This window comes from Hemitrygon akajei, chromosome 9 (genome assembly GCF_048418815.1).
Source record: "Hemitrygon akajei chromosome 9, sHemAka1.3, whole genome shotgun sequence".
Lineage (NCBI taxonomy): Eukaryota > Metazoa > Chordata > Chondrichthyes > Myliobatiformes > Dasyatidae > Hemitrygon > Hemitrygon akajei.
This window is the reverse complement of record NC_133132.1, coordinates 59,950,111-59,971,109: the sequence shown is the minus strand read 5'-3', so window position 1 is coordinate 59,971,109 and position 20,999 is coordinate 59,950,111. Positions and strand designations below refer to the sequence as shown.

General features: G+C 41.4%; 1 protein-coding gene across 1 annotated transcript; it reads right to left on the bottom strand.

The window, feature by feature from the left end:
• Window positions 1–653: 653 nt before the first annotated feature.
• Window positions 654–18,525, bottom strand: LOC140733147 (heme-binding protein 1-like). The gene is made up of 4 exons (XM_073056067.1): window positions 18,348–18,525; window positions 12,591–12,720; window positions 5,889–6,063; window positions 654–2,597 (listed from the first exon to the last, which is right to left on the bottom strand). Exons 1-4 carry the CDS (start codon window positions 18,477–18,479, stop codon window positions 2,438–2,440), a joined length of 597 nt encoding a protein of 198 aa, XP_072912168.1. The 5' UTR covers window positions 18,480–18,525; the 3' UTR covers window positions 654–2,437.
• Between the last annotated feature and the right edge of the window lie 2,474 nt (window positions 18,526–20,999).

Below are 20,999 nucleotides of genomic sequence, written 5' to 3'. Positions count from 1 at the left end.
TGCTTTCATAAGCCCCATGAATTTGTCCATCTTAATGTGCTTTAAGATCACCAGCATCTACTTTTTGTAATGTAGAGAAGTTCCAAGACATCCTATTAATATCCCTTAATTCCTTAGCTTCTGTGTCCTTTTCCACGGAAAATACAGGTATGAACTATTAACTTAAGACCTCACCTGTCCCTAGTAGCTCCACATACACTGTAGATGACTACATTCATCCTTATGAGGATTTAAAAACTAATAGAATTATGGTTACTGGTCTGAAAGTGATCCCCACTGACACTCCTGTCACTTGGACTGCTTCATTCTCCAACAGAAGGTCCTCCTTTCTCATCAGGCCACTGCCAATTTGGAACGTGCATTTGGTATTTCAGTATCTCCATTATTTTCTGTAGATCTTTCATGAAAACACTTTTTTTCTGTTTTCAGTCACAGTATTTGAGGTATGATCTCACTAAGCTGTTTACAAAATCAGAGAGACTTACTGACATTTGTACACCAGTCATGCAGTAGAGGCTAACATTATTATGTGTCTCCTCAATTGTGTTTCATATCATGTCTCTTCCCTGCACTGTCAGCTGCTAACTGTGATCTAATGATATGACCAATGACCAGTTCTGTTTCTGAGTAAGAATTGAAATGGAGACCAAGTGTTGTGATGCATCACCTCTTTATTTCACAGTGAGGACACATTCCCAGCAAGATGCAAAGCAAAATACTAAGACTCTAAAAACAATTGATTATTAGCTTCCTAAGGACATCTGAAAAGTTGTCCTGTTAACAGCAGAAATTGTCCATGAACAGGCCTCTCTCCCAAATGAGTTGATCTGCAGCACCCAGTATTTCACACATTCTATTCCATTATATTTCAACGGACAGCAAAGTGAATGAGAAAGATGAAGTGGTAACAACTATGATAGTTTATAAATGGTTTAAATACAGTCTCTACAGTTTAAGCGTTAACTTACAATTTTATATTTCAACCTGGAACCAGCTCTGAGTGAGACCTATAGTCCCACATTTGACACCTCCAGGATTTCATCCAGCACAACCTCAGTGCTCTGTGCACCCAGCACTTCCCATTTCCAGTCAGCTCTTCTCATATTTTTGATTTCTGCTTGGTGAACACACAGAGAATCTGTCCCATTGTGAAGATAGAATGTCGCTGTATCTGTGTTCAGAACAATCTCAGTCTCAGTAAGTACTCAAATTATTTAAAGAGGAAAGGGAAATTCTCAGAGTGATCAATTCTGTTACCTAGAGGAGTCACCCACCCATATACAACTGTGCCGTGTGGAGACTTTGAACAAATATTTCTGCCTTGATAGCTCTTTCTTCAGATTCCCAGGTTTCTCACCAGCAAAGTTTAAATATGGAGCTTCCTATTATTGGCTGAGTAAGTGTTTCTCTCTTACTGTCCAGTGTAGTTTCTCAGCAGAACTGATAGTCCCTGGATACTGGGAAATTACTTGGAATTCAGAGGGCAGTTAATTATTAACAATATTAAATAGACCAGCAGCCTCCTCTATCTAGAACATTTGGATCTGTCAGTATCAAAGCCGAATGTGTGGTTAAGGTGAGGGTGGAAGACCATGTGATTCCCCAACATATTTCATCCAGGGAGTGACATGGAGACACAGCTCCACAACCAGGACTACTGGGCACTAGACAATCAGTAGGGACCTTCGGTGGGAATAATTCATTAGAATGACTGAATTATTCATCAGAATGATTAGTTGTAATTTGCAGTGAATGCAAAATACAATTAATGAAAGGGAAAGAAAGCCTCACCTTGGACACTTCGTTTGATGATGAGAGGCATTGATCATGTGGATAGTCAGAGGCTTTTTCCCAGGGCTGAAATGGCTAATGCAAGAGGGCACAGTTTTAAGATGCCTGGAAGTACGTACAGAGGAGATGACAGGGGTAAGTTTTTTTACGCAGAGGGTGGTGAGTGTGTGGAATGGGCTGCCGGCAACAGTGGTGGAGGCGGATACAAAAGGGTCTTTTAGGAGACTCCTGGATTGGTACATGGAGCTTAGAAAAATAGAGGGCTATGGGTAACCCTAGGTAATTTGTACAGCATAGCTTTGTGGGCCAAAGGGCCTGTATTGGGTGGTAGATTTTCTATGTTTATATGTTTCAACTAGTTAATTGTGAGTGAAGTGTGAGTTCCCTGTACTTGCAGGCATCTGGGTGGGAGGTAGGAACTGACAATTGCCATGAGAGCACACAAGGCTTGTTGAAAACCCGAACACTGGCAGACATGCAGAATTAAATCTAATGTGTATAAATCACCCTGAGATATTTTACTTCATTATGCCACCGAAATGCATGTTATTCCAGGAAGGAAACTACTAAAGGTGATAACAGAGTTGAGCACATCTCACTGTTTGAAATCTCTAAGTATTAGAGCCTCTGAGAGAACAATTCTGTTTCAATTCTTGAGAAAAGTCAGTTTCACGTGTCCAGCTTTGTTGAACCAAGTAATGAAAATACTACTGTGGTCAAAAGAACAGTGGTCGTTTTCCAGTTTCTTCTTGAGTTCATTGGCAAGTCTTCCATAGTCTTCATTTTCCTGCTCAGTCACAAAGTAACTAATTCAGAATAAATATTGAAAAAAAAAGCATTAAATTAAATGAAGTCTTTGCTGTTTGCTCAAGTTGCAATACCCATTCTGGGCTTGGATCACAGTCAGTACCAGACAATAAAAATCAGCGATCGCTCCCTATTTGGAGGCTCTTAATTCATTTTTTTTCTTTCTTTCTCTCCCCCCTCTCCCCATCATCCTCCCCTGAGACAGATGAACTCCAAAAGTACAATGTTCAAAACCTCCTTCCTATGTATGACTGCTGCCCTCTGTTGGGAGTTACTTGGTGTAGTACTCGTGACAGGATCCTTTGCTCAAGTGTTGCACAAAGTTTGCATCCTGTGTGTGCTTGGTTATTGCAGTGGTGAGGAAGCCACATTGTGAACACCAAGTGTAGTACACTAGATTGGGAGAAGTGCAAGTGCATTATTGCCCTTTGTCGGAAGGCTGTTTGGGTCCTTGGACGATGGGAAGGGAAGAGGTGAAAGGACAAGTGTTACACCTCCTGTAGTTGCATGGGAAATTGTCAGACATGAGCAGCAGTAGGCAGGGATGGGAGAGCAGACCTGTGAGTTGAGAATGGGGCAATCCCTTCAAAATGCTGAAAGAAACTGTGAAGGAACGTGAGAATGTTGTTGGAGCTAGTGGAAGGGAGGAACGAACATACATTAGAATGTGGACACCTCGGCACCTAGGAAAAATGTGATACTGCTAGAGAGGCTGCAAAGTAGAGAGGGCCTGTGTGGGGATGTTTCACTTATGAGGAGATGCAGGAAAACGTAGGCCTGTCTTCCTTCAAGAGGAGGACAAGGGTGCATATCCATCTCAACTAATGAATTTTGAATTATGTACAGCCTATTTGGGAAATCTGCAGGGTGGATTTCTCAGCTGATGCAGGGTAGAAGGAGACTTCTTGACACTGGATGGAATTTTGCCACATCAAAACTAACAAGAACACATTTCAGCAAGCAACCATTTTGTGAATCCCATCTAGAGACATGCTGTTCAAATGTTCCACATCAGATTCCATTGCAATCTCTTACCCTTTAACTTAAATGTATGCCTTCTAATTTTATTCATCTCTGACAAAGGTAATAAATTCCTGCAGCCTATCCGATCTATATCCCTTATAATTCTTTATATAGGTCTTCCCCAGCAGATAGGCTCGAGATAGATTAGGTAATATCAGCTTTATTATTAGGAATGTGAAAATTAAATTTAAACTGCTTCTGACCTTTTCTATGGGAGAACATATCTCGGCGAGCACTTTCTGCCTTGTGGAAACTCAGTTCAAAGCTATAGTTCCAACTTGTGAACTGTTCTGTTGAGAAACAATTCTACTATAACTTGAAGAGGATCTGTATATAAAATTACGTGGAGTATCGATATAATAGAGTGCAGCAATATTTTCTACTTATTGGTGGGGCTTTTGAGGATCTGAGGGGATGTGATAAAATTAGAGGACATAGATATAGGCTAAGGAGTAAAAGATTTAGATGGGATCTGAGGGAGTTGTTATCTACTCAGAGAGTGTAAAACCTACAACCTGCAATACATTGCTGAAAAGACTGGTGGAAGCAGTTTCACTGACAGTATTTATGAGGTGTCTAAGAAAGCACCGAGGCATTGAAAGCCGGGAACAAGTGCTGAAAAATGTGATGTGGTAAGAGCTCTGTCCACAGTATTAGACAGGAAGGCATGGTGTGGAGATTGGGAGAATGGAATGGAGTCCTTACAGGCAACAGGGTTTAGAGAACTATAAACAGGGTAGTTGCTGGTGCCTGTGGTTTGTAGAAGGTGTCAATGGCTAGCCTATTCCCCGCAATGGAGACAGCGAGATCCAGAACAGGAAGGGAGGAGTCAGAGATGGACAATGTGACAGGGAGAGCAGAGTGGAAATTGGCTGCAACAGGGATGAAATTCTCGAAGCAGTCACAGCTTGGGCAGTGTATGATTGCCGATTGGTAAACATTTGATCTGGAGACAGTGAGTGGAGCTGATAGAAAGATTGTTGAATGTGAAGACAGGTTTGGGCAGTGAGTGTGTTTTTGGAGGGGAACTGGTTGAGCATCTGGTTGAACTGGAGGAGATAAAGGAGGATGATCAGAACGTCCTATGTGGGGTGGAGAAGTAAAGGGAATGTACATCCCTGGTGTAGATGAACCAGTTAGAACCATGGAATTGGAAACTGCTGAGGTAGCAGAGTATTCCAAAGTTTCAGAGATTCAAGTGGGAAGGGACTAGACCAGGGGAGAAAAATTGGACTCAAGGTAGGAAGAAGCAAGTTGAGGTAAGACAAGACTGAAGCAGTGGATCTCGGACATTATGCTTGTGGATCTTTGGTAGCAGGTGGAAGGGCGCTCTGCAAGGTTGGGACACTGTAAGGTTGGAAGTTGTGGCAGGAAAATCTCTCGAGGAAAAGAGGTCTGTGATTGTATGGGAGACCATGGCCTGATGTTCACTGATTGGGTGGTTTGATTGAGTCTTTCTGAACTGACATTCACTCTCTATAAGAAGGAAGTGAGTATTGTACTTGTCGGCAGGTTTGAGGCAATTAGCTTTGGTCTATGGGGGATACCAGTGTGTCAGACTATACAACATTACCCAGACTGTACAACATTAACAACACTTTACACAATCAAGGAAACTTCACAGCCCTTTAACGTCAACATCATTCCACCCCATCAGAGGAATTCCCTTCCTTCCACCTATCATCCTCCCCCACATACTTTGCTGCTGAAATTTGCTTTCTCACTTTCTCAGTTCTAATAAAGTCTCCAACCTGTTACTTTAAATCTTCTTCTTGCCCGAAAGTCAGTGTTCCTTGCATTATTGATTGTCAATGAAATAATGTTTTATTTAGATAAGATGAATATGAAATAAAGTGTTTAGCTAGATTTATTCACTGTGGTTAATGTGACAATTTCTGAAAAGCAACAATCCAAGTAATGTTTGCATCTACAAGGGCCTCAAACCTAATAGGACAATCTGAGAGGAATTAGAGGGACATCATTTAACAACTACAGAATCTTTATTGCGGGATGATGTCAGGTGATCTCATGTGTCAGTCACATCCATGCTCCACCTGAAGCTGTCAGTGTGGAGAGCAGCCATGGCCTCAGAAATGGAAGTGTAGGTTATGAGAGATGCACCAATCATTCTTAACACTGTTAGTACCGGTCAAGATCTCTACCCGTGTGACCAGCTTGCTCACCGCAGTCTGACCACGTCTGAGTGTACTGCTCTCAGGAAAACAATTCACAAATGCTTCAACAGTGACAACAACAACAAATCTTACCTCTCATAAATGTTTAATAGAGGAGTATCGATTACTTGAACTGACGGATCTTTTGGGAGAGGTGGAGTTTGGATCTCAAGTGGTAATGAAACGAAGACTGAAAATTGAGGTTTTATAATACCATTTTCAAATGGGGCTCTAATTGCCCAAGGTGCAGAGATGGGAACTATTGTACCTGTGGAGAAAGAACAGTTTACAGTTACAGCATTGTCATAGAGTCATACAGCAATACAGTTCACATATAGGCCCAACCAACTCAATAGGCCATAAGACCATTTGGCACATTATGTCTGTCTTCCATTCCATTATGGGTGATCTCTTACCCTTCTCAACTCCACACTCCTGCTTTCCCCACCTAACCCTGGCACCCCCACTGATCAAGAAACTATCAAGCTCCATCTTAACTCACTTGGTCCCCACAGTTGTTTGTGGCAATGAATTCCACTGATTCACCACATTCTGGCTAAAGAAATTCTTTTCATCTCTGTTCTAAAGGGATGTACTTCTATTCTGAGGCTGTACACACTGGTTCTGGCCTCTCCCACTATAGGAAATATCCTCACCTCATCCACTCGAACTAGGCCTTTCAATATTGGATGGGTTCAATAAGATTCCCTACCCCACTATTCTTCTGGACTCCAGCAGGTACAGACCCAAGGTGATCAAATATGTCATCATCCCTGCCAGAGCCCCCTTCCAATCCATTTTGTCCAACTCATTTCTTGTGCCACTGTAGTTCCCTTAACTCCATTGTAATACTGATTTTAGCTTTTCTGTCTCAAACCATCTCCTAACGTCTTCTTTACCTTAAGCAAGGGGTAGTGGCAGATGCTTTGGGGACATTTAAGACATTCTTAAATAGGCAAATGGATGAAAGAAAAATGGAGGATTATGTGGAAGGGAAGTGTTATATTGATCTTAGAGTAAGTTAAAGGATTGGCATAACATTGTGGGCTGAAAGGCTTGTACTGTGCTTACAAAGTGCTGGTGGAACGCAGCAGGCCAGGCAGCATCTCCAGCATTTTGTGTGTGTTGCTTGAATTTCCAGCATCTGCAGATTTCCTCATTGTACTGTGCTGTTCTGTTTTATGTTTATCTTTAAAAATACTTTGGTGAGGAGTCAGAGGTAAGAACAGATAAGGTTGTTATTTTTGTTTTGATCCTAGTGCTGGATTCAGTGTAGCCATTTTGGTAGTTAGGGCAGTGGAATGCTTCTGCTGCAAGTTATGCGAAGTCAGGGAAGCTCACAGTTTCCCTGATGACTATGTCTATGGGAATTGCACCCAGAGGCAGCTCCGGACAAACTGGGTCAAGGAACTGCAGTAGAGTTTGGATGTACTTGGGATCATCTGGGAAGCTGAAGACTTAACAAATGTGAATTTTACTGAGGTGGTTCCACCTGAGGTACAGGCTTCAGGTAGATGGGTATCCACCAGGAAAAGTATGGTGAATAGACAGTCATTGCAGAATTCCCATGTGGTAGTCCCCTGAGTAACTGGTTGAGTGTGATGTTCATTCAGGTGTTAGCAGCAGTAGGCAGGTCTGTGGCACTGTGACTTGCTCTGAGGCTCAGAGGGAAAGGGTGCAGACAAACAATGAGGAGGACAGACAGAGGTCCTTTGACTGCAGAAGAGATGGCAAGGTGATGGGTTGCCTCAAGGGTGAAGGATGTCTCTAAACAGCTACAGAAAATTCTTGAGTGGAATGATGAACAACCTGAGGTTGTTGTACATGTTGGTTTAAATGATGGGGGTAGAACAATGGATGAGGTTCTACCAAATGAGTTAGGTAGGGAGTTAAGAAGGAGGACCTTGTGGGTACTGATCTCTAGATCTCTCCTGCTACTATGTGCCGGCAAAGACAGAAATATAAAGATAGGGCAGATGAATTTTTGGCTGAGGAATTGGTGGAGGGGCAGTAGTGAGGTCTTCTGATCTTTTTTGGGGTAGAGGAGACCTGTACAAGAGGGTTGGATTGTACAGTACTTGAATCAGAGAGGAACCAATATCCTTTCAGGAAAATTTGCTGATGCTACAAATGAGAGTTTATATTAGATTGGCAGGGTACGGGACTCTGAACAGGATAAAGCAGTAATCAGTAAGAGCAGGTTTAGTAATAAGGATAGGTAAGGGCACAGTAAATAAATAGAAATTAATAATCAGTTAAACTGCATTTGTTTTAATCAGTTAACTTGCATTTGTTTTAATCCACAATGTTTAACTGGTAAAACAGATAAAGTTGGAGTATAGATTAGCCCTGAGGAATGAGATGTTCAAAGTTCAAAGTAAATTTATTATCAAAGTACCTACAGTATATGCCACCATATACTGAGATTCATTTTCTTGTGGGCATTCACAGTAGATACAAAGAAACACAAGAGAGTCAATAAAAAACTACACCCAGAGACAGACAAACAAACAATGTAAAAAAGACATCAGACTGTGGAAATGCGAAACAAAAAACAAATAATAATTAATTAATATTATGAGAACATATTTAATATCCTTGAAAGTGAGTCCATAGGATGTGGAATCAGTTCAGTGTTGGGATGAGTGAAATTGTCCACAATGGTTCAGGAGCCTCTTGGTTGAGATATACTAACTGCTGCTGAACATGGCGGTGTGGGCCTGAGGCTCTTGAACCTCCTTCTTTATGGCAACGGTGAGAAGAGAGCATGGCCTGGATAGTGGGGATCCTTGATGACGGGTGCAACTTTCCTGTGACAGTGCTCCTTCTAGATGTGCTTCATGGTGGGAGGGCTTTACCTGTGATAGACTGAGCCGTAACCACTATTTTGTGGATGTGTCTGTTGAAGGACATTAATGTTTCCATACCAGGCCATGATGCAACCAGTCAATATACTCTTCACTGCATCAATAGAAGTCTGCCAACGTTTTAGATGACATGCTGAATCTTCACAAACTTCTAAGAAAGTAAAGGGCTTCCTGTGACTTCTTTATAATGACGCTCATGTGCTGGACCACAGCCATAGAGGAAATATGGCTAAGAAAAGGGCAGGACCAACAGCTCAATATTCTAGGATATTGATGCTACAGGCATGACAGAAGTGCAGGTAATAGATGGTAGCATGTAGCTTTTTTGATAAGGAAGAACATATTACCAATTCTTAGACATAATGGTTCTGTGAGATAATCCCATTATGGGTAGAATTTAGAAGCAAGGAGGACTGGGTCACTAATGAGGCTGAAATGTACAATACAGTAAAGGCCCTTTGCCTCGTGATGTCATACCAACCTTTTAACTACTCCAAGATCTATCTAACCCTTCCCTCCAACATAGTCTTCCATTTATCTTTCATCCATGTGCCTATCTATGAGTCATTTAAGTCTCTTAAATGTTAATAGTGCCTTTACCACCTCCCCAGGAAATGCATTTCACGCACTTACCACTCTCTGTGTAAAAGAACCCACATCTGACGTCGCCTACAAACTTTCTTCCGATCAGCTTAAAGGTATGTCTTCTCATTATAACCAGTGCCACCCTGGGGAAAAAGGCACTGGCAATCTATTCTATCTATGCCTCTTATCATCTTGTATGCTTCTTCCAAGTCTCCTCATATTGTCCTTCAGGCCAAAGAGAAAAGCCCTAGCTCACTCAACCTTTCCTCAAAAGACGTGTTTTTTAATCCAGGCAGCATCCTGGTAAATCTTCTCACCTTCCACATCCTTCCTATAATGAGGTGACAGAACACTACTCCAAGTGTGGTTTAACCAGAGGTGTTTTATAGAACTGCAACATTATCTTGTGGCTCTTAAACTGAATCCCCAATAAATGAAGGCCAACACACCATATACTTTCTTAGCCACCCTATCCACTCGTGAAGCAACTTTGAGGTATCTATGGACTTGGCCTCCATATCCCTTCACTCCTGCACACTGCTAAAAATCATGCCATTAACTTAATACTCTGCCATCAAGTTTTACTTTCAAAGTGTATCACCTCACAATTATCTAGATTGAACTCCATCTGCCACTTCTCAGCACAGCTCTGCATCCTGCCAATTTCCGATGTAACATACGACAACCTTCTGTACTATCCACAACACCACCAACATTCATGTCATCTGCAAACTTTTAACCCACCCTTTCACTTCTTCTTCGAAGACATTTATCAAACTCATGAAAAGTAGGGGTTCTGGAACAGCTCCTTGCGGAACACCACTAGTCGTGGACCTTCCAGCAGAATATGCTCCATCTACTACCATCCCCTGTCTTCTCTGAGAAAGCTAATTCTGAATTCATACAGCCAAGTTTCCCTCAATCCTATGCCTCCTGAATAACTTTTCTAAATGAGCCTGATATGGGGAACCTAGTTGAAAACCTTACATAAATCCATATGTTCCACACCCACTGCTCTCTATGCTTCCCCAAATCCTATTTCTCAGAATCTTCTCAGATAGTTTGCCCATCACTGATGCAAGATTCACTGGTCTATAATGTCCAAGATTATCCCTATTACCTTTCTTGAACAAACGAATAACATTGCCCATCCTCATATTTTCTAGTACTACTCCTATAACTGTCATTGAGGATTCAAAGATCATTGCCAACAGCACAACAGTCTTTTCTCTCAATTTCCACAGTAACCTGGCAAATATTCCTTCTGGCCCTGGAAATTTATTTATGCTACTCCTTTTCAAATGTTCTAAGACATCCTCTTCCCTAGTCTCAACGTGTTCCAACATATTAACCTTTTCTACTTTGGCCTCATATTTGTCAAGGTCTCTCTCTCCGCTGAAGCAAGATATTCACTAATGACCTCTTCGAACTCCAAGCACATATTCACCAAAACCTTCTCATGTCACCTTCAAGTATTCCCAAGTTCACCAACCCTGTTATTTTTTAACCTTTCCAAAATCTGCCCATTGATATGTTCCTCAGTGTCCCTGTTGCTATTGGAGGATCGACAGAATACTCCTAACAGTGATTGCTCCCTTCCTGGTCCTGACTTCTACCCACACTTATTCAGTAGATGATCCCTTCATGACATCCGCCTTTCTGTAACTGTGATACTATCCTTAATGAGCAATGCCATTCCCTTCCTGTCCCTTTTGAAATATCTAAACTCTGTAATATCCAGCAGCTTGTGACAGTCAATTCTCTGCAATGGCAACATTGTAGTTCCACGTACTGACCCCCAGTGGTCAGTGGGGGTTTGAGGACCAAGAGTTTATATAAATTGCTCATAATAGTAGGAATAATAGGATTGTAGTAGTGGGAGATTCTTATTTTCCTGGTACTGATTGTTAAGAGCCTGGATGGGGTGGAATTTATGAAATATGTCTTGGAATGTTCTCTGAATCAATATATAGTACAAAGGGTACTACTTGAGAAGGTGCAATCCTGGACCTTCCTTTTATAGGAACAAGACAGTAAAAGTTACTGGACTGGCAGTCAGGGAGCACTTTAGTTCCAGTAAATATAATTATGTTGGTTTTAAGATAGCAATGGAAAGGATCCATAGGTTAGGGCCCTAAACTGAAGCAGGGTTAATATTGGGGGAAATGGGCGGGATGTTGCAGATAAGAGAGAATCTGCAGATGCTGGAAATCTAAGCAACACACACAAAATGCTGGAGGAACTCAGTAAGCCAGGCAGCATCTATGGAAAAAGCATAGAGTGTGATATCAGGAATCCAAAAACAGCATATTCCTACGAGGGTAAATGATAAACCTGGCAAGTTTATGGAATCTTGGCTGATGAGTGGTATTGAGACTCTGGTCAAGTTAAAAAAAAAGGAAACCTACATTGTATTTAGTAGGTTCTGGACAACTTAATTTCTTGACGACTGTAAAAAGATTAAGACTACTTTTAAGAGGGAAATCATTGTAATTTTCTAAAATACGCAATGTCAGTCTCTCACTTTCACTCACTCACTCACTCACTCTCTCCCCAATTAGAATTTCAGCCAGTATTCCTGCACTCTTGAATTTACTCCCGATGAACCCGTTAAGCGGAGTTGAGGTCTCAAGGGTTCCAATAATCAAAAATCAACAGTGAAGTGTAGGAGTCTGAATGGTGTGAGTAACAAATATTGTTTCAAAAAGACACCTGTGTGCAGTTCTAGTCACCTCACTACAAAAAGGAGCAACAGGATGTAAAGTGGAAAGAGCCAACTTTGCTCCTTTGCCCAGGCATGGTCAGGAAGGGTCACCTGGCCAAATTCTACCTGTATAACTAAATATGGCTCTTGTCTGCCTGCCTGCTGACTAGTTTGAAATAATATCTCTATACATCCCTTTATAGCACTATCTACAGGAGGAGTTATCTTAAGAAGGGAATATCTACCAACAATGATCTCCACACTTTGGGCCATGCCATCTTCTCAGAGCTACCATTGGACAGAACGTACAGAAGCCTGCAGAAACCTTTAACCATTTGGTCTTGAATCAACCTGCATAAACCAAATAGCTGCCTCAGCTTAGCAATACCAGACAACTTTGACAATCTTGCACTAATAAACATTGTACTTTTTAAAAATTCTAACTCTGTTCCCTATGGGATAAGTTTGAAATAATTTATGTTGAACCTATGTTGTCAGATGCAATTAATGCTGCTGCAACTAAGTTTTTCATTTGTCCTCTGCATATGACAATAAATCTGACTTTGACTTTCAGATGAGTCGCACACTACGACGAAAGGTATGTTCTGTGCTGTAACATTGAAGAAACTTCTCACATACCAGCATCATTATGAAAGCGTGAATAATTGAAAAACCTCTCCAGGCCCAATTTTATTCCCGTGTCCATATCCATTCCATCAACAAACGTATGAAGCCAATGAAGAGTTGGGAGCTCTATTTCTTTATAACCCTAGGGGAAAGAAAATAAATAGATAGTCACAGAAACAGTGGCAAAGTTCATTGGCAGCATCTGTGTTGAGGCTGTGTGATGGATGCCTGATGAGGCATACCTACCAGAGAAGGCTGCAGCAGCAAGGCCTCTGGCATTGGGAAGGAGGAGGATATGGAGTACTTGGTGATACAGGACAAGATAAGACAAAGTCATCAGGGTTTCTTTGAGGGAAAATCTTACCTGACAAACCTGGTGGAATTCTTCGAGGAGATTACAGGTAGGATAGCTAAAGGGGAGGCAGTGAATGTTGTATATTTGGATTTTGACGAGGCTTTTGACAAGGTGCCACACATGAGGCTACTTATCATGTTAAAAGCTCATGGTATTACAGGAAAGTTACTGGCATGGTTAGCGAATCGGCTGATTGGTAAGAGGCAGCGATGGGAATAAAAGGATCGTTTTCTGGTTGCTGCCAGTAACTAGTGGTGTTCTGCAGGGGTTGGTGCTGGGACCACTTCTTTTTATGCTGTATATAAATAACTTAGATGATGAAATAGATAGCTTTGTAGAGAAGTTTGCAGATGATATGAAGATTGAAGGAGGGGCAGGTAGTGTTGAGGAAACAGATAGGATGCAGAAGGACTTAGACAGTTTAGAAGAATGGGCAAGAAACTGGCAAATGAAATACAATGTTGGAAAATGCATGGTCATGCACTTCTGTAGTAGAATTAAATGTGTGGACTAATTTCTATACCAGGAGAAAATCCAAAAATCTGAGATGCAAAGGAACTTGGGAGTCCTTGTGCAGAACACTCTAATGGTTAACTTGCAGTTTGAAACAGTGGTGAGGAAGGCAAATGTAATGTCAGCATTCATTTAAAGAGATTTAGAATATAAGAGCAGGGATATGATGCTGAGGCATTATAAGGGACTGGCAAGGCCTCACCTTGAGTATTCTGAACAGTTTTGGGCTCCTCATCAGAGAAAATTGTGCAGGCTTTGGTGAGGGATCAGAGGAGGTTCACAAGGATGATTCTGGGAATGGGAGGATCATCATGAGGAATGTCTGATGGTTCTGGATCTGTGCTCACTGGAATTTAGAAAGATGGGGGCATCTCATTGAAACCTTTTGAATGTTGAAAGGCCTAGACAGAGTAGATGTGGAAAGGATGTTTCCCATGGTGGGAGAGTCTAGGACAAGAGAGCACAACCTTAGGATAGAGGGGCGTCCATTTAAAGCAGGGATGTGGAGAAATTTCTTTAGCCAGAGGATGATAAATTTATGGAACTTGTTACCACAGGCTAATGTGGAGGCCAGGTCATTGGGTGTATTTTAAGCAGAGATTGATAGGTTCTTGGTTGGTCATGGCTTCAAAGATTACAGGGAAAAGGCCAGGGAGTGGAGCTGAAGAAGGGAAAAAAGGATCAGTCATGACTGAATGGTGGAGCAGACTCGATGGGCCAAATGGCCTAATTCTGCTCCTATGTCTTATGGTCTTATGATCATTGAGTCTGGCTTTGTGGCTCTGAAGGGAAGGGATGAGAAAAGGAGAACACTGATGATAGGGGATTCAATCGTTAGGGAAACTGACAGTGATTCTGTAGACATGAAAGATTCCCAGATGCCAGTATCAGTGACACCTTATATTCAGTCCACTGAATTCTTAAAGGGAGGGTTGGGCAGCCAAAATTTAAATTAAATATTGGTACCAACAAGGTAGCTAGGAAAAGGGATGAAATCCTGGAGAGAGAATATATGGAGCTTGGAAGGAAACTGAAAAGCAGGACCTCAAGTGTAGAAAACCTTTGATTGCTGCCTGTTCCATGCACCAGTGATGGTAAGAATGGATGCTATGGACGCTGAGTGAGTGGCTGATGAATTGGTGCAGAGGGCAGGGTTTCAGATTTGTAGATCACTGGGATCTTTTCTGGCGATGGTATGATGTATACTAAAAAGAAGGGTTACATGTGAACTTGAGAGGGACCAATGTCCCTGCAGGTGAGTTTGCTAGAACTTTTTGGGAGGGTGTACATTAAGTTGGCAGGGGAATGGGAGCCAGAGCAATAGGTCAGATGATGGAGAAGTTGATGTAAAGGTAAATATAATCTGAAGAGAGACTGTAAGGAAGGATAGCACGTCAGTTAGATGGGTTAAAATAAGTTTACTTCAATGTGAAAAATATCAGGAATAAAGGTGGTGAACGTAGAGCATGGATAAGAATATGAAACTATGTAGTTGTGGCCATTACAGAATCTTGGCTATCATAAGTGCAGGAATGACTGCTAGATGTTCCAGGATTTAGATGATTCAAAAGGGACAGGAAGGGAGTTAAAAGAGGTGGGGGAGTGGCATTGCTAATCAAGGATAGCTTCTGATAACTGCAGCAAGGGAAGACATTGTGAATGAATTGTCTACTGAGTCAGTGTGGGTGGAAGTCAGGACTAGGAAGGGAGCAATCACTCAATTGGGAGTATTCTATCGATCCCCAATAGAAACAGGGGCACTGAGGAGCACGTCTGCAGCTAGATTTTGGAAAGGTGCTAAAATAGCAGGGTTGTTGTCATTATTGACATCAACTTCCTTCATTTTAATTGGCTCCTCCTTAGTGCAAGAGTTTTAGATGGGATAGATTTGTTAGTTGAGTCTAGTAAGGATTTCTGACAAGTGTGGACAGGCTGTGGGGAGGAGAGGTCATATTAGATCGAGTATTAGACAATGAACCTGATCAGTTGACAGATCTCTTGGTGGACAAACATTTCAGAAACAGTGACCATAACTACCTGAAAATTCACATAGTCTTGGAAGAGATAGAAGCAGATTGTATGGTAAAGTATTTAATTTGGGGAAGGATAATTATGATGTTATTAGTGATATAATTTGGAAGATTAAATTGGCAACAGATATTCTCGGGGAATATCTGATGGTGAGTTTGTTTAGAGGACACTTGCATGGGGTTCTGGATAGTCTTGCTCCATTAAGCTAGGGAAAGGATGGCAGGGTGAAAGAACCATTGTTGCGTCGAGAGAAAATGGAACATTTAGTCAAGAGAAGGAAAGAACCATTCTTAAAGTTTACCTGCTCTTCGAGCTGTGTCATTGCGAGCAAATTCCAATTTAACCCCAGCCTAATCACAGGACAATTTACAATGACCAATTAACCTACTAGCTGGTACATCTTTGGACTGTGAGAGGAAACCAGAGCTCCTGTAGGAAACCAATACATTCCATGATGAGGACGTACAAACTCTTTAGAGAGGACGTTGAGAATTGAATTTCGAACTCTGATGCTCTGATCTATAATAACTTTGTGTTAACTGCTACACTACCATGGTGCCCCAGTGTGGTCACCTTCAGTAGTCGATTTCAAGAGCCGCAGGTAATATTGCAACTGTATAAAACTGTAGTTAGACACACCTGCAACATGGTGTTCAGTCCTGTTCGCCTCATTACAGGAAGCATGTAGAGCTTTAGAGAGGATGCAGAGAAGGTTTACCAGGATGCTCCCTGTATTAGAGGAAAGGCTGAGCAAGCTGTGGCTTTTCTCTTTAGAGTGAAAGAGGATTAGAGGCAACTTTATAGATGTGTACGAGATGATAAGAGGCATAGACAGAGAAGACAGCGATGCCTTTTACCCAGGGTGTCAATGGCTAATAGGAGGTAATTGGAGTAAGGTAAAGGGGAGATGTCAGAGTTAGAAATTTTACATACAGAGTGGTAAGTACATACAATGCACTGCCCAAGGTGGTGGTTGAGAGATATTCATTAGGGATATTTAGGAGATTCTTAGATAGGCACACGTTTGAGAGAAGTATGGTGTATTATTTGAGAGACGAGAGTTGGATTGATCTTAATTGATTGATTAAGGTTAAAATATCAGCACAATATCATGGGCTGAAGAGCCTGCACTGTGCTGTTCTGTTCAATGTTCTATGTTCTATGCTATCCACCCTTCTACACCAGGTGAATTGCTCCTTTATTGGCTGCAAGTCTCCAATGGTGAATGAGTTTGAAGTTTCTAAGCTCATCTCCCAGACAGCCTCAAACAAAAACATGGGATTGAGTAGAGAATGGTCAGACTGACTAGTGAGTTGCTACTCTATGAGCCCTGGGCTGCAGTCCTACATTTGACTTTGCTCTGTCTCTGTCTATGGTACAACATGTCCAGGACAAATAGGTAGATCTGACCTGGAAGATCTGAAGAGTAGTGCATCTGCAATCTGAAGGAATTTTCTCAGTACAATGTAAGTAACAGCAGCATAAACCTGTAAGGATCCAGTGCAGGAAGCAATGGAACTTTACATCTGAATTGGATCTCAGTGCACACTGCCCCACCAGTTGTTACTAGTCTTCTTCCCTCTTGTCTCCCCCATTCCTACACCACCTGCTTCCCACTTTCTCGAACATACAGTTACCCTCAGGCAATAGTTACCCTGTTTTTTCTAATGCTTCATATATTGGCCAGTTCCACATTAGTGGATAGACTAACTTCCTTCTGTTCTTGAGTGAAAATGTTGCTGGATCTTCATTTTTTTGAATTTTCTGTTGTGACATTATTTTTAAGACTGAAAAAAGAAATAATTGTGCGATCAGAATAAAAATGTCATTAAGAAACATTCCTCAGTTTCCATTCCATCTGGGATAATATATAGTGGAGGTTGGAGTGAGAATGTGGAGACATCCAGCAGAATGAGTCCAAGATGCTGTCTGATCTTCGTGGTTGAGTTTCACAACATGAAACAACTTGTCAACAGTGGATTATCAGTGACATGATTTAAACTACAGAGAAATTTTAACCAGAAACTAGTGTAGAACTGGGAAGGTGGACTCACGAAAGACCACTTTTACTTAGACAAGTGTGTAGTGTTGCATTTAACCGTGGAAGACTTGCACAGTAAATGACAGAGCTTTGCAGAATGTTATAGAACAAAGAAATCTAGGGGTACAATTCCATAACTCCCAGTAAATGGTGACACAGTTAGTGTGGTGAAGAAAGCATTTGGCACACATGATTTCAGTTGTCAGGACACGCAGGACAAGAGTTAACATACCATATTAGTAAGATCGCACATGGAATATTGTGAACACTTCTGCACCCATTTATACTGTGTCAGCTGGAAAGAGTGCAGAGAAGATTAATAAAGATATTACAGGGACTGTGGAGATTCAGCTAAAAGGAGAGATTGGATAGGCTGGTGCTTTTTCCTTGGTACATAAGGGGCTGAGGGACAACCTGACAAAGGTTCATAAGATCATGAGGGTAATAGTCTCAATCTTTCTTCCAACATAGAGTACTCAAAAACTAGAGCTCACAGATGAGAAGAGGAAGAATAGAAGAGGATCTGAGTTGCTTTTTTTTTACATAGAGTGTATGTTGAGCAAGTTGCAAGGGAAAGAAATAAAGGTAAAACTACAATACTTCAAAGACATTTGAACAGATACAAATACTTCAAAGACATTTGAACAAATGTATGGAATGAAAAGGTAAAAACCCAAGGGATTAGCTCAGGTAAACATCTTGTTGGCCTGGATGAGTTGTATCCAAGATGCTGCTTCCATACTCTATAGCTCTTTGACCCTCAACTCTAAAACAGGAAATTAATAGTCTTCCTCACCAACCACCAATGTTAATTCCCAATAGTACTTACATTATGCTCAATGACTTTCAAGACTGGATGACAGATTATGCTGTCGCACGATTCTTGCACAAGATCTGTTCCTCTTATTCCTGCAACCTGGAACATAAGGAGGACAAAAAGAGTTACACGGAGTCTCAGCATCTTGGGCTCTGCTCCGATCACTGTTTAATGCACTCAGTTACTCTCTGAACCTTCAGGTGGATCTGCTGTTCGAGCAGTGAGTTCAAACCTATTTATATTGTGTAATGAAGGTGATTTTGAATATAGACACTCAGGAATGACATCACCTTATATATTATGTAACACTTGTGCCAAGACAACGTTGTGTCCTGCACTCATTAATTCTTCCAACTCTGGGGAACGCTGAGTTACCACAGGAGATATTTAAATGGACTGGTTTATTAAACATCATTAACTGGTGAGATCTGCAGAAGATGGAATTAGCAGGAAGGAGGTCATTAATGGAAATGGTTTATGACTGGTCTCAATCTAAATATTTTCTTGCAGGCATTCACAGTAGATGAAAGAAATACAACAGAATCAATGAAAAACTGCACACACGGACTGACGAATAATTAATTTGCAAAAGCAAATGAACTGTGCAAATAAAAATAAATATATAAGTAAACGATACTGAGAACATGAACTCCTCCATCCCGATCAAAAAGGTGCAACAGCGCCTTTATTTGCTGTGGAGCATCAAGAAGGCTCACCTCTGTCCCAGGACACTGAAGGACATTTACTGCTGTACCATTGAGAGCATACTCACCAGCTGTATCTCAGTGTGGCATGGCAATTGTCCCGTATCGGACCGCAAAGCACTCCAGCCTGTGGTGAAAACTGCCCAGTGGATTATCGGCACCCAATTGCCCACCATTGAGAATATCTACCATAAGCACTGCCTAGGCAGGGTGAAAAGCATTATCAAGGATGCATCTCACCCTAACATGGACTTTTTACTCTTCCCCCCCATCCGGTAGGCACTACAGGAGCCTCTGCTCCCGCACCAGCAGGCACAGGAAGAGCTTCTTCCCTGAGACTGTGACCCTGCTGAACCACATATCACAGCACTAAGCAGTATTGCACCCATATTGTAATGTCTGAGTACTTTTATATTTGTGTGCTGTAGCACTTACTTTTTATTTGCAGTTATTTTGTAAATAACACTATTCTTTGCATTTCTGCTTAGATTCTAACTGCATTTCATTGGCTTTGTATCTGTACTTGGCACAATGACAATAAAGTTGAATCTAATCTAATCTATAGAGTCCTTGAAAATGAGTCCATAGTTTGTGTAATCATTTCTGTGTTGAGTGAAGTTGTTCCTGCTGGTTTAGGAGTCTGATAGTTGAAGGATAATAACTGTTCCTGAACCTGGTATGTGTAGGACCTAAGGCTCCTGCACTTCCTTTCTTATTGGCAACAGCAAGAAGAAAACATGGCCTGGTTGGTGGGGTCCTCGATAATGGAAGCTGCTTTCTTGTGGCAGTGCTCCTTATAGATGTGCTCAAAGATGAAGGGTTTTGCTTCTGATGAATGGTGCTGTATCCACCACTTTGTGTAGGCTTTTCCATTCTTGGTCATTGGTGTTTCCATACCTGCCCTTGATGTTCACAGTAAGATTACACTCCATTGGGCAACTATAGAAGCTTGCCAAGGTTTCAGGTGACATGCTGAATCTGGGAAAACTTCAAAGTAACTAGAGGCACTGCTGCACTTTCTTTGTAAAGGTATTAATGTGCTGGTCCCAGGACAGATCCTCTGAAATGATGACACCAAGGAATTTATACTTACTAACCTTCTCCACCTCTGATCCCCCAATGAGGACTGGCTCATAGATCTGTTTTCTTCCTCCAGCATTCAATAATCAGCTTTTTGCTTTGCTGATGTTGAGTGTGAGTGTAAAGCATTGCACTTCAGGAGGTCAATTGTTAGAGCAATGTATAGTAAGAATAGTATAAAGGAAAGTGTAGGAGATAGAGCAATGTCAGTCATCCCATCATGGTCTGTCATGAATCTGAATCATGAAATTGAAGTTAGCAGATATACATACTCATTATGGATCAGGATTGGATTTACAGCTGTGTAAATGGCAAAAAGAAGCAAGTGATCAAGAAGAAGGTTGTGCATAAAAGAGGAGTATAAGAAATGCAAGAGAAGACTTTAAAAAAAAATCAGAAAGGCTTAAAAAGGGCATGAGGTTACTCCAGCTGACAAGATAAAGGAAAATCCCAAGGGTTACAAAGATATAGTAGGAGCAAATGGATAGCAAGGGACAAAATTGGTCCTCTTGAAGATCAGAGTGGTCACCAATGCATGAAGCCAAATGAGATTGAGTGGATCTCAAATGGATTTTTTTGTAGCTGTATTCACTTGAGGGACAAACATAGGCTGTAGAAGTGAGGCAAAACAGCAGTGAAGTCATGAACTGTGTATATATCACAGAGGAGGATGTGTTTGCAGTCTTGAGGTAAATTAGGATAGATAAATCCCCAGAGGCTGACAAAGTATTCCCTTGGACCTTGTGGGGGACTAGTGCAGAAATTGCAGCGATTCTAGAAGAGGTATTTAAAATACCCTTAACAACAGGTAAAGTGCCTGAGGTTTGGAGGATAGCTAACGTTGCTCCATTGTTTAAGGAAGGCTGTAAGAAACAGTCAG

Coding starts and splice junctions, on each gene's coding strand:
- LOC140733147 (XM_073056067.1), bottom strand. CDS start 18,479: ATGCTGAGACTCCGTGTAACTCTTTTTGTCCTCCTTATGTTCCAGGTT. Junction 12,721..18,347: donor TGAAAGTCATTGAGCATAAT/GTAAGTACTATT, acceptor TCTTTCCCCTAG/GGTTATAAAGAAATAGAGCT. Junction 2,598..5,888: donor CTATTAAACATTTATGAGAG/GTAAGATTTGTT, acceptor ATTCTGAATTAG/TTACTTTGTGACTGAGCAGG.